Here is a 14,929-nt window from a genome sequence, read left to right as displayed (position 1 = left end):
ACAGTAGAATTAATTTGAATGACAAAACAATTAATCAATAAAATAAACAATGACAAAAGAATACTAAATTATACTACATTCACCCGACCCTATTTTTGAACAAAATCTTGCAAATATCTTGGTGTATTTTTAGTTCTAGCTGATTTACGGCTAGATTGAAAATCTGAATTTTCCAATCTTGGTTCATGATTATCATCAGGTACTTGATTCGGTTCTTGAATAGATACATTTTCTATGTCCTCTGGTATTGATTCAGTAGTGGAATTCTCTAGTGTATTATTTGGGCTTTCATTTTCATGTTCATCGTTATCTTGATTCAATAATTTCAGGTCACATCTAGGAGCTAAATGCTTCGTTGAAACTGTACTTTTCTTTCCGTTTGGATACTGTATTAGGGCGTAATCTGAATTGGCTTCTAAAAGATCAACCTCTTCAACTAAAGGATCAAACTTACTTTTTCGTACAAATTTTCTTAGTAATACTTTGTCTGAATCTTTAAGCCATGATGGAATAGAAGTTCCGCTAGTTGATCTTCGCTGATACGTAAACAAACGTTCATGAGGTGTACAATTGGTTGCTGTACACAGTAAACTTCTTATAGAGTGCAGAGCCTCTGGTAGAACAGTCTCCCATTTAGTGATGTCTAAATTTCTGGTTTTCAATGCTAGATTCACTGCTTTCCATATAACTCCATTGTATCTTTCGACTTGACCATTTCCTCCAGGGTTATATGGTGTTGTTCTACTTGAAGATATTCCTTTAGAGTGTAGATAATTAATAAATTCTTGTGAAGTAAAGCTAGTTCCCCTGTCAGAATGTATATATGCCGGCATTCCATATAAACAAAACAGTTGATTCAAACATTCAATTACTGTCTGACTACATCTATCTGAGCATGGAAAAGCCCATGGAAATCTTGAAAATTCATCAATGATTGTAAGCATATAAGAATTTCTAGAAGAACTGGGTATTGGACCTTTAAAGTCAATGTTCAATCTTTCGAACGGAGCTGTTGATTTAATTAAATGTGTTTCATCTTCTTTCTTATAAAATCTGGGTTTGATTTCTGCACAGATTGGACAAGACGTAATTACGTGTTTAATTTCATCTAAAGAATAAGGTAAATTTCGAATTTTTACAAAATGGTGCATACGAGTAATCCCAGGATGCGATAAATCTGAATGTAATTGATATAACTTGCTTGTATTATTTATATTATTGCATATTCTTGATAGTGCATCAGCTGCATCATTAGCCTTTCCTGGACGATAGATAATATCATATTTAAAACAAGAAAGCTCCAAACGCCAACGCAAAATTTTTTCATTTTTGATTTTACTTGTATGGTTTGTATTAAACATGAACGAAACTGATTTTTGATCTGTGATTAGTTTGAATTGTCTTCCTAAAACATAGTGTCTCCATTTTTTCAATGCTTCAACGCAAACATATGCTTCTTTTTCAATTGCAGAAGGTTTTCGTTCAGAATCTGTAAGGGTACGTGAGAAAAAAGCAACGGGTCTTCCAGATTGACTCAGAGTGGCAGCAATAGCAAATTCAGAAGCATCAGTTTCAACAATGAGAATTTCTTTTTCATCAATTGTCCATACAAGTGCATTAGCTATATCAGTTCTCAATTCCTCAAAAGCAAATACCAAGTCCGGACCTAATGGAAATTTCTTGCAATCTATAAGACCTCTAATTTTTGCTGAAAAATTATTAACCCATTTTGAGTAATGTGAAAACATTCCAAGTGCCCTCTGAAGACTTTTAGAATCATTCGGAACTGGTAAATTTAGTAAAGGCTTCAATCTGTCTGGATCAGGTTTCATTGTAGAGTTTTCTATTGTATATCCCAAAATAGTTATAATTTTTTGATTGTAGTGACATTTATTTTGATTTAAAGTTAACCCATATTTTTTAACAGCATTTAAAAAATTCTGTAAATTTAAATCATGTCTATCTTGATCCTTACCACCAACTGTTACATCATCTAAATAAGCGTAAACACCTTGTAGATTTTCTTTTTTTATGATAGAATCAATGGCTCTCTGAAAACATGATACTCCATTGGTAACCCCAAAAGGAATACGACGGAATTGGTAAAGGCATCCACTTGCCTCGAAAGCTGTAAATGGTTTGTCAGATTCGTAAATTGGTATTTGATGATATGCGTATTTTAAATCAATTGAGCTAAAAATTTTATATTTTGATATCTTAGACACCAGTGAATCAATATTCGGCAACGGATAAGCATCAAGTAATGTGAATCTATTTAGTACTGTTTGAGAGTAATCAACTACCATCCGACGTTTATGATTTTCGTTTTTAGTTACCAACACTTGGGCCCTCCAAGGTGATTTGCTTTCTTCAATAATTTCTTCTTTAAGGAGACGTTTTATTTCTTCTTTAATAAATTCTTCATCTTCCTATGAATGCCTGCGAGATTTAGTAGCAATAGGGTGACAATTTTCTGTTAAATTGGCAAACAACGAAGGTGGCTTAATTTTAGCTTCAGTAAGACAGCATATCTTAAGAGGTCTTCTTGGTCCTCCAAATTTAACTTCTAAGCTTTCATGTTGTTTCATAATATCTTGACCCAAAATCACATCTGTACAAAGATTGGATAAACCTAAAACTTTTGTTTGATCATATTTTTCTTTATCAATCTGAATGTTTATTAAACAATAGCCTTGAATATTAGCTGAGAATGACATAGATGCCATAGAAACTTGGACCCCTTGTATTGGAAAAATTTTAAGCTTATTTTCAATAGCGAATTCATGATCTAAAAAAGTATCTGAGCTTCCAGTGTCTATTAAAGCGTTGGCATCAATTTGGTTAACTGTTACTTTGGCTATACATTTTGAAAGCGATTGAGGTTTTTCCATTGAAGAAGCGATTACCATTGTAGATGCATAAGTTGATCTCGTTTGACTTTTCTTTGATTGCATGCACATTTTAAACCAGTGTCCAATTTTATGACAGTTTTGGCAAATCGCAGCCCTTGCTGGACATACAGATCGAGGATGTCTTAGATGTCCACAAAAATAACAAGTCTGACCAGGTTTTGTTTGAACAGAAGCTAAAGTAGTTTGTTCTGAATTGGGATGACTACAAGATGCTATATTATTTAATGATGCATTATATGTATCAGATTGTTTTTGAGAATCTTCTAAAGATCTAGATTTAGATAATGCTTCGTCCAAAGATAAAGAACTAAACTCTAGTAATCTTTGACGTATATTAGATTGAACGAGACCATTAATAAAAGCATCACGGATATAGTCATTTTTATTTTCTTCTGAAGAAACTGCTTTAAAATTACAATTTTTAGCCGAAAGCTTTAACTGTTGTGCATACTGATCTATAGATTCGTTTATTTGTTGTTTTCTTGTAGCTAGAATATGTCTTGCGTAAATCTCATTTGTAGGTTTAATATACAATTCTTCCAAAATTTTGATAGCAGAAATGTATGTTTTTGCGTGAGACAAAATTGATTAAAAGCATGTACTTTTCTGTAGATTTATTGCTTTCCAAAAAACTCTTAAATGTTTCGTACCCGTGTTTAAATTCTTTGGCGGCAGTTTGGGAATTTGGATCAGCCTCTAGTTTATCAGGTCTAAAGTACTTCTCCATTGTATATTTGGTATATTTATGTGAATAAAATTGTAGCAAAAATGCCTTTTACAAAATTAGGCTTTTATTCACATAAAACTTGACAGTAGAATTAATTTGAATGACAAAACAATTTCCTCAAGGGTCAGTTCTCAGTCCCATTTTATTCAATATGTACACTGCTGATATACACAACACATCAACCGAAAATATGCCTTTTAAAGTTATTAAATATGCTGATGATTTCTGCTTCTATTGGGAAGTTAAGAAGTATGAGCAAATTAACAACGCATTAGAAAATATTTTCTCTCGCTTAAGAGAATGGTTTTTATATAACGGATTTGAGCTTTCAGCGAACAAATCTGCTATCTCAATCTTTACAAGGCATAATTTAGCAAGATTAGAGAGTATTTCGGTATATACGTATACATTCCCATACAAACAAAGTGTAAAATATCTGGGGGTGATACTGGACAGGAAATTAACGTGGAAACTTCATATTGAGTACATGCTGGAAAGATGTCAAAAGCGTCTAAATTTTTTAAAATCTACAATTAAAGTATGGTGAGGAGCAGACGTAAAGACAAGTTTATTGTTCTTTAGATCTTATAAGGTCGATCATAGACTACGCCAGCATATTATATGGATCTGCCAGCAACAATTTGTTAAAGAAAATAAACGTAACGATCAATTGCTTCCTTCGAGTATGTCTAGGTGCAATAAGATCCACTCCGGTTGAAGCGTTGTTTGCAGAAGCTATTGAATTACCACCACAGTAGAGAAGAACATATTTGAGTGACAAATTCTTTATAAAAACCAAGAATCAAAATCATAAATTGTTTTCTGATATTAGAAAATTAATGAATTCACCCTAACCAACAGATTTTGGCAAAAAAGAATTTACCGCCCTTATGTGAGGCATTCCAAAACAATAACTTCATTAACAACCATATACAGTGTTTGGATGACATTACTCGAACATTATGATTCTTTTTTTATGGAGGTTGTAGTAGAACACTATGAACTACAGTGATCACCCTTTAGTCAACGGTATTAAAATCAATAGCTTATTTTCTGACAATGCTGAAGCCTTAATAGTTTTTACTGAATCATCTAAAAATGAGGAAGGTACTGGAGGAGCTTACTACGCACCCAAAGAAGGTAACAAAAAACGATTCAAACTGCAGGAATTTTTTTCAATCTTTTGCGCTGAAGCTGTTGCGATTTATGAAGCTTTACTTCTGTTTACCGAATCCAATTTTAAACGTGTTTTAATTTTTTCAGATTCGCTATCGGTATTACAAGCGATTAAAAAAATTGATATACCAAAAACACAAAGCAACACTTTCATAACTTTAATCAGAAAAAACATTTTCAGTTTAAGAAGGGTTGGAAGATATATAAAATTCATTTGGGTGAAAGCACACATTGGGATTAAAGATAATGAGACTGTTGATCTTTTGGCAAAGGAGAGCATTTTCGTAGAAACTGAAGCTAATTATGATATATGCGTTGCAGAAGTTCTAAGGATGTCTAAAAATAACGTCCTTAATAGATGGAACTATGCATGAAAGGAATACTGTCTTACAAACCCCAATAGATACAACAGTAGTCAACTGGTTCTCCCCAAAGAATATTGGCATAAAGAACTTTATGTGCCAAGGAAGTACATCACGAATAGAATCAGAATGAAATTTGGTCATGCATGTTATCCTTCACATTTAGTTGAAAATAATTGAATCTGAAAATTGTGAACATTGTGGCGTGAAAGGTGACTTTGACCATTTATTTTTTGGATACAATAAAAATATACAAGAATCAAATAAATTATATAATAGATTTTTAACGTTGGGATTGCAATCTCCTGTTAATATACAGTATTTAGCCATCAACACGACTTACCACTGTTGCGACATTTGCCGATGATACAGCCATTTTGGCGTCCCACACTGACCCAACATCAGCCAATAGGAACCTGCAAACTAGTCTAAACAAGATCCAAAACTGGTTAAAAAGATGGCGTATTAAAGCAAATGGATTGAAATCAACAAATGTGACATTTACCCTCCGCAGAGAAACGTGCCCACCTGTTCAATTTATTGATTGTCAACTTCCACAATCTGATAGCGCCAAATACCTCGGAATGCACCTGGAGAGACGACTGACTTGGACAAAACACATATTCACTAAGCGCAAGCAACTTGACCTCAAATTAAGAAACATGTATTGGCTCATCGGTCGCAGATCAAAACTCTCCATAGGCAATAAAATATTATTATACAAAACAATCTTAAAACCTGTGTGGACCTACGACATTCAGCTGTGGGGAACTGCTAGCAACTCCAACATATCCATCTTGCAGAGGTTCCAAAATAAAGTACTACGAACTATTATTGATGCTCCCTACTACGTCAGTAACGAAATCATTCAGCATGATATCCCTTTAGAATCCATCAAAGATGCCATACATCGTTTTAGTGTCAACTATAGTGAAAAAGTGTCAGTGCACCCGAATCGGTTAGCGGCCCAACTAAACGTGCGCGATGCCAATGAAATCCGTGGGCTAAAACGTTTACTGCCATCCGATCTATCAATATCACACAGACTTTAGTTTAGTTTTTTAAGGCAAATTATTGTAAAATTATACTAACAATGTTTAACTTAGGTTTAGATATATTTAAAAGAGATTATTCATTGGAATAATACTCTACATGTCATCAGCTTCATTGTCAGAAAAAACGCTTATTGCCTAATAGGCAGATTGCAGATCTCTCGAGGAGTTAATAAAAAAAAATATATACAGTATTTGATAACTTTGGGATCGGAAGAAATATTTAGGTTACTCAATGACTTTCTCACAAATTGTAAAATTGTAATATAATAGTAGCTTAGGGTTTAGTTAGTTTTTGACACCTACATATGTCTAACCTTGTGTAAATTTACCTAGCTTATCCGTGGCCTAGGCTTGTGTTGTTGTGATTTTTCTTTCTGATATTCGCTTAGGGTAGTTAGAATTATATAGGTTAGTTAGGGCTAAAACATGTAACTTGTAACTGGCTGAATCACTAATGTGTATGCCAATAACAAAAAAACACCCTATTTACCTACCACCCTACCTTCCACTCGCTTTGCAGCAAGTTCGCGCCAGCGCGCTTGAGCGCAGTAAGAAACGTTCAACAGCGGCTCCCATCCTTTTTTGTAAATTACTCGGCGATTCAAAAACATATTCCGGTGTACATCACTTATATCATGACTTACATGACAGACAAAAAATAAATTAAAAATAAAAGTTGACAAATCTTTAAACGCGTTTTTCTCAAAACTGCTTTTTTCAAAGACCTATATTGTAACTCAAAAACTACTTGACCGATCCACCTAGAATTTTGTATATATTTTATTTAAACTTTGCGCTCTGAAAGCATCCTACTATTATCTCTTACTTAAACTATACTATATTTCTTTTGTTTGTACTACCATTTTTTGTTGTACTGCAATGTTTCCTTTAGTTCATTAGCCAACTCTTATTAATTTTAGATTTGAAAGAACGAATATGATTAAGGGATAGTCGCAAAATCTTAGTCCAATGCTATCTAAATGCATATAATGAAAGATTACATTATTACCGCGAGCCAAAAGTCCCTGAAAACTTTTACACATAATGTTTATTTTAACGAATTACAGGGGTGAAAAAAAAAGAGAAAATTTGGTGCGATTTTTAATTTCAAATATTTCATTCAAAATAAACTTTTTGTTTATTCTCAGGGACTTTCGGCAAAACTTTCCGTTTATTCCTAGGTAATAATGCAGGTAATCTTTTATTCTGTGGGATCGGTACTCACCAGAGGGACCGCAGACGTTCGGATACAATTAGAGTCTCTTTGCAAAGACAATGAAGTCGACTTTGCAAAGTAACAAGACACTTACTCAACACACACACTACACATGACACTAGGTACTTAACTGCAAAAATTCATCGTACCTACAACGCCAATGGCCATTAGTTGTCGAGGCATTAGCTAAATAAAAAAATCTTTTATTCTGCGTTTGAATTTTTTTAAAATACGTATTAGTTTTTCAGGATTCGAAAAAAATTAATGCATTTAAGCAGCATTGGACCAAGATTTTGCGCCTTCCCCCCAATTTAACTAAATATGATTGATTATGATGGAAATTATTTTATTCTCTCTAAAATGTATCGACAAAAGTTCCGATTCTTGAATAACAAAGAAAAAAAAGTTGTCAAACTAAAATGATCTTTGTGACATCCTTTAGCGCAATACCTTTAGTGTAGAGACATAGTGGAGCATCGAACATCGCCAGGCACATAGCTACGCACATCGCATCCTGAAAAACATTTTTTTTTGTTCTTACTATGTTGCTCCACTGTGTTTCTACACTTAGATATATGTTCGTATCTATACTTTTACAATCAAGATGCGCAGTAGAAATAAACAAACCAAGATACGTTAAATGCTACTGGAGCACTCTCGAATCATAATTTACAAGTTATATACATTGTAAATCCCAAATCATGATCTCCAAAGTTTATACATTGTAAATTATGATTCGGGAGTGCTCTTAGTAGCATTTAACGTGTCCTGGTTTGTTTATTTCTACTGCATCTTGATTGTAAATTTAGTATAATTTATTTTATTATTTTAGACAAGGATTCATTAACATCAACAAAATGCTCAAGCCAGGAGGTCAAGCAGTTGTATCGTTCGTAGAACGCTTACCGATAGATGATGCTTTCCACAACCTTTTCCAGTATTCAAAATGGTCAAGGTATGGACATATGCTATCTCCCCATTACTACAGTGACAACGTAGAAGAATCGTATAAAAAAGATATTGATGCTGCAGGGTTCAAATCGTACACTTTAGATTTCGAAAAGGATTACCAGGTATTTTTCGAAGACGATAACGTGTTACGAAGTAAGTATATAACAATAACACTATAGGCGTCTTCTATGGGTACATCAAATTAAGATCATTTCATTTAAAGAGGGAAATTCATTGAAAACTGGCACTGAGATTTTGCCTGAATGTGCCACTTGGCGGATAGCTAGAATTTTATTTATGATATTATCTAGAATATTCTATTTTAGGCTAGGTTTTTCTAGTATCTTGACGTTTTCACAATAAAAAGGCAACAAGCATTTGAATGAATTAAACCTAACAATGAACAAGAAGGAACAAAGGATTTTATTTATAAAATACCTTGTGAATGCTAACATTCATATTTAGGTGACACATCTAGACCATTAAACGTTAGAATAAATGAACATCAACTTTATTATTAAAAATAGAATTTGACAGATCTCATAGATATGTAAATACGACAAATATGTAAATACGACTGGGAAAAAGAACATGGAGTTCAGCGAAAATATTCACGTAGAGTCTTCAATGGAACAGATGGTAAAAAATAAAATATCAAATAAGCGGGTCTAATTATATAGATCTGCATCCCGCGTAAGAAAAAAAAGTTGATTTATAGCAAGCTGAAAATTTGTTAATAGCTTAACGGTGTCTAGTCGGACAAACTTTGATGCACGGGAACACTGGAACAGGGGAAGTTTTAATTGTGGAGCATGGTAAACGTGTCGTCCTGACAAGTTTATGATTGTGAAAAATAGCAAGTTGTTTTTAGGTTTATTCAATAGCCAACGTTTAATAATATATGAAAAAATGTTTGTCCGACAAAAATGTTGGGCATTTAAACGAGTCCGACACGTAGAACATGTCACATCACAGGAATTATGTTGGTGATAAATAGCAGTCCGATTTTTACATGAGAGTTTAATGAAAGGTTAAAAAATCAATTGGAAGTTCTGTCCTACAAAATTAATGGGAAGTTTTCGTAGTCCGACGTTTTAAACATGTAAGATATAGACAAAAATGCTGGTGATAAATAGCACGCTAATTTTGATTTTTTTATGAACAAATTATATTTTGTAATGCGAAAAGTTATATGTCGGATAACAAGTTTGGACAAATCGAAGGAAATGAATAAAAAATCATTTTTTCAGAATGACTTAGTCGCATATTGATAAAGCTATTTTAGTTTTATATTATTATTTATATTCACATACTTGCATTTGTATGTATATACATGCACACTCCAAAAACAGTGAGGTAAGTATCAATGCATGTATATATTGCAAGAAAATTATTTTTTTGGGTGGAATTTGTTCTAGATATTCTCAAAATCATAATAAAAAGTGTCATAGAACATGTGAAAGCAATATCTAAGGGTTTTCTAATTATGCGATCAGAAAGTATGGAAAATTTCCTACAAAAAACGTTGTATTCATTTTTTTCCATAATCAAATCTTAACCCTGTAATAGGCTATTGATTATGTTCAAAATCAGAGAGCTAAAAGGAACTACAACGTTAACGGAATTTTATTGTCTCATATGGTCAATGGAACTATAAATTTGAAAAAACCGCGGAGTGCTACCATTTAAATGGGTGCGTTTTTGAGAAAGGGGTGAATTAGTCCCTAGGCACAGGGTGAATTAGGGTGAGTTCTATTCACTTTTGGTACAAACACCTCTACAGGAAAATTGTTCCAGGTTAAATTTACTATCGAAATATCATATTTTAAAGTCAAAAGTATTTTTTGTTACAAAAATATATTCAAAAGAAAAGCAAGAAAAAAACACAAAAGAAAGCAATTTTGTTTTTTGCCCCATAACTTTTTTCCACAGGGATATAGGTATAGGCATTGCTTCGGAGAAAAATAATTTCCATCCTTCCTGTTTAAAATGACGTTTAGTAGAAGTCTCTATAATTTATAGTTTCCGAAACAGGATTTTTCAAAATTTGCCACTCACAGAATTTTTGAGCCATTTTCCCCATTATTTCGCAAACATTGTTCTGTAACTTTTTCTACGTATTTCTAGGTATATGCAATGGTACATTTAGTAGAAAGAGAACTCAATGACCTTTAACATGGTCTGTTGTGTAAGGTCGTACGACTATTTTTAAACAAGTTATGCTTTTTCAAGGTTTTATACTTTTAATGATTTTTGATATTTTTTATTATTTTTTAAATTTCTCATTGACTTTTGTTCTTGTACATTTAGGTATATACATTGTAGAATAAAAAAAGCTTATCTTCTTTACTTTAAAATGGTGTATCGCAAACACCTCTAGGACTATTTTTAAACAAGATATCCGTAGGATATCCGAGGATATCCGTAATTTGAGAAAAATTTTAAATATTTTTATTTTTTTCAATTAGAAGAATATAATTGCACATTGTAACATAATTTTTAATTCAAAATAACTTTTCTTAATAACACTTTTCGATATTGTGACATATAAAGGTACTTTACTCTTGAGCGAAATTCATATTTTTTAACATACCTCGTACATTATTGATAAAATTTCATATCTGATGATTACATCTTAGGTTTTAGACTATGCAGAGCATTTTATAAATAATACTTCTTTTCATAAAGTTAATAATAAAAAGTTTTCCATGTGGTTCCAACTTAGTGGGATCTATTGCATGTGTATATGTCAAACTTTGAAAAAGCATATCTTGTTTAAAATTAGACCTAGAATTTTTTGCAATACACCATTTTAAATTAAAGAAAATAAGCTTTCTTTTTTATTGGATAATGTATATACCTAAATATACAATAAAAAAAGTTATAATGAGAAATTAAAAAAAAAAACGTAAAATATATCAAAAATCATTAAAAGTATAAAATTTTGAAAAACCATATCTTGCTTAAAAATAGTCACACAGCCTTCTGCGATAGACCATTTTAAATGTAATTGACTTTTCTTCCTACTAAATGTAACATTGCATATACCTAATGCTGCGTAAAAAAGTTACAGAACAATGTTTGCGAAGTAACAAGGAAAATAGCCCAAAATCGCTGTGAGTGGCGAAATTTGAAAAATCATGTTTTGGAAACTATAAATCATAGAGACTTATACCAAACGCCATTTTAAAGAAAAAGGATGGAAGTTTTTTTTCTGTGCAGCAATGCCTATACCTTTATCGCCGTGGAAAAAAGTTATGGGGCAAGAAACAATAATGCTACCTTTCGTGTTTTTTTCTTGCTTTTCTTTTGAATATAATTTTGTAAAAAAAAATATTTTTGACTTTAAAATATGATATTTTGATAGTAAATTTAACCTAGAAAATTTTACCTGTAGACGTCTTTGTACCAAACGTGCATAGAACTCGGCCTAATTCGCCCTGTGCCTAGGGACTAATTCACCCCTTTCTCAAAAACGCACCCCTTTAAATGGTAGCACTCCGCGGTTTTTTCATATTTAGAGGTCCATTGACTATATGAAACAATAAAACCCCGTTAGCGTTGTAGTTCCTTTCTAAAATACGTAATCAATAGCCTATAAACGACGTTGAAAACTGTGAAGAGTGTAAAAATTCGGTGCTTATAAGCATACAAAAGTAAATATGACACATGCTTAGAAGTATGGGTATGTATAGAAGGCTGCATTTGTCGGTGTGACACTTTGTGCTCTATACTGTACAAAGTAGTATTTAAAAGTATATTATGGTCTCTGACTTTCTCTTTATATTAACTATGGAGTTTTTAACTATGGTGTTTTTGTGTCTATTTTTGAGTGTGAACAGTTTAAATTTTGAGCCACCAAATGAAAAAGTGAAACAATTTGACGGAACATTTTTGAGTAATTGTCGAACATTTTACAAAGTTCGTAAAATACTTGGTCCTTAATTCAATGAGGATCAGTTGCCACATAATTGTGAAAATTTTTCGTGCTATAATGCTTTTTGAGTTAAAACGGGCTTGATTGAAGAAGGGTACCTAAATAAATTATTTATTAAAATTGTATATCGTAATTTTTCTCAAATTTCTACAAATGAAATAATATAATGTAATATGTCACATGGCTAGAAATAATTTGCTGTCAAAATAAATCGATTAGTTTAAATTTGAAGTTACGATTGCAATTTATTATGAATTATTGTCAAAAGTGACTAAGTGACAGTTCATAAATGGCAATGTATTCATTGACATAAGAGTAGACATGGAATGGGAATACAGAGCAAAAAGTCGATCGGTGATATATCTATCTCTTTTAACCAAGCGATCCCGAGCATGTGACAGACAAAGATGGCTAGACCACTCAATCCATAGTATTGGCGTTACACCTCGATGCACAGAGCGGCCCATACTTTGCCTAATCTACCAGTGAGAATGTATTACAGTGAGGTACCTAAATGATGTTGAGATAAATCGAAAGATATCGATTGTAATTGATTGTAGATATTTTTGACATAGAATAATCACCCGTTATTGAAATTTCACAAATTATTTTTTTAAATTGTCCGACTACGAAATCTACCCCTTATTTTTTTCCGACAACAGTCATTCTTTGTAAGGCATAATTTACTTAATTAAATTTCGTTTTTGTCGGAAAGCTATTTATCACCAGCATTTTTGTCTATATCTTACATGTTTAGAATGTCGGACTACGAAAACTTCCCATTAATTTTGTAAGACAGAACTTCCAATTGATTTGTTAACCTTTCATTAAACTCTCATGCAAAAATCAGACTGCTATTTATCACCAACATTTTTCCTGTGATGTGACATGTTCTACGTGTCGGACTCGTTTAAATGCCCAACATTTTTGTCGGACAAACATTTTTTAATATATTTTTAAACGTTGGCTAATGAATAAACCTAAAAACAACTTGCTATTTTTCACAATCATAAACTTGTCAGGACGACACGTTTATCATGTTCCACAATTAAAACTTCCCCTGTTCCAGTCTTCCCGTGCATCAAAGTTTGTCCGACTGGACACTGTTAAGCTATTAACAAATTTTCAGCTTGCTATTAATCAACTTTTTTTTACGCGGGATCCAGGTCTAATATCAAATAAAACCAAATGCGTCACAAATTCCTCAGCAGAATGCAGTAGGATCTAGTTATCCATGTTAAAAGAGAAAATCAATAGAAAGAAAAAAACTATCACTAGGTCAATAAAATATCGAGATTATATCTATGTTTAAAAACAGCGTGCATAAATACCTATAAACTAGCTCAAACATCGACAGACCTTCTTTTAAATTGAACTCTAGTGATATATTGCAAGTAATCAGTCTGAAATATCAACATAGTATTCAAAACCCATCAACAACAACAAAAAAATAACTTATACAGAAGTAAAAAACTTCAACTTGTATTCTGGTATAAAATCGTATATTAAAAATTAAAAAACTAATTAAAAGTCATCCAAATGGACTGCAAAACGTTTTCGTTCTAATTCAGAACATCTTCAGTGCATTCTGCTGAGAAGTTTGAAACTAGCACACTATTTAAAGTGGTAACCCCATAATATATGATTTAAATATCTTATTTTACTAGAACATGGTGGCTACAAGTCGATGTTGTTAGATATAATAGAACGCATGCTCAAAGGGCAACGTGGTTCCCTGCTCGAAAATGATGAGCAACAAAACAAAACAACAAAAAAATAATTTTATCGCCAACCGTCACTAAAGTCATTCATTATTGTACTCATTTGTCCTCATTTGCGGCAGTAAAGTAACACTTTATTGTACTGACAGAAAAAATTTACTTTACCTGCCGCGATTAATCAAATTAACCCGAGATTGAATGTAAGTGGTCGATGGCAGTAATCGAATGGCGGGTATTTGAGTGAATTTAAAATTTATTTACTTTAATTATTAAAAATATTATATACAATTGGCGATATTAATAATTAAATTTATGTCAAAAAGGAAAATTCTGTAGTATTTTGTAATTATATTCATATAAAATCAATTAAAACTTTACCGATTTAGTAATTATTCAATATTGATAACTATCGATTAAAAATCGAAAACGGCCATCTTGCAAAAGTTATCTGTCATCACTGTCATGAAATTATTATGACGTATAAAATTTAAAAAGTTTTTAAATTGTAAATTGTGTGTAAGTGTTAAAACCAATATCAAATTGTTGGCGATAAAATTTTGTATGCATCACGTCAGTAAAGACTCTTTATCGAACTCGTCTGTTATTCGCCTCGCTCGCTATGCTCGCTCTGCTCATAATATCATACTCGTTCCATAAAGAGTCACTTTACTGACTTGGTATATAAATAACTATTGTTGTGGTATATTCTTGTGTAATACCTATAGCGATACGCTTTAATTACTATTTTAGCTAATTTTATTTTTTTAATTTTTAATAACTTTTCTCAAAACGAAACAACATTAGTCATTTAAAATTCACATGTAATACACAAACCATATGCCAACAAGGGCCGTTGATTTCGAGAAACGAAC

The 14,929-nt window shown here is 32.2% G+C and overlaps 2 protein-coding genes across 4 annotated transcripts in view; both read left to right on the top strand.

Moving 5' to 3' along the window:
- LOC114326250 (juvenile hormone acid O-methyltransferase-like) overlaps positions 1 to 14,929 on the top strand; it is a 164,392-nt gene that overhangs the window by 60,679 nt on the left and 88,784 nt on the right. The gene's annotated exons all lie outside the window — the stretch shown is intronic.
- LOC114326260 (juvenile hormone acid O-methyltransferase-like) overlaps positions 1 to 14,929 on the top strand; it is a 36,312-nt gene that overhangs the window by 3,199 nt on the left and 18,184 nt on the right. For all 3 annotated transcript variants that reach the window (XM_028274572.2, XM_028274573.2, XM_028274571.2), the window contains exon 2: positions 8,281 to 8,552. In XM_028274572.2, coding sequence (XP_028130373.1) covers positions 8,281 to 8,552 — 272 coding nt within the window. The remainder of the gene's footprint in view (positions 1 to 8,280; positions 8,553 to 14,929) is intronic.

Source organism: Diabrotica virgifera, chromosome 2 (genome assembly GCF_917563875.1).
Source record: "Diabrotica virgifera virgifera chromosome 2, PGI_DIABVI_V3a".
In the NCBI taxonomy this organism is placed as follows: domain Eukaryota; kingdom Metazoa; phylum Arthropoda; class Insecta; order Coleoptera; family Chrysomelidae; genus Diabrotica; species Diabrotica virgifera.
The sequence above is the reverse complement of the archived record's forward strand: the minus strand, read 5'-3'. Positions and strand labels throughout refer to the sequence as shown.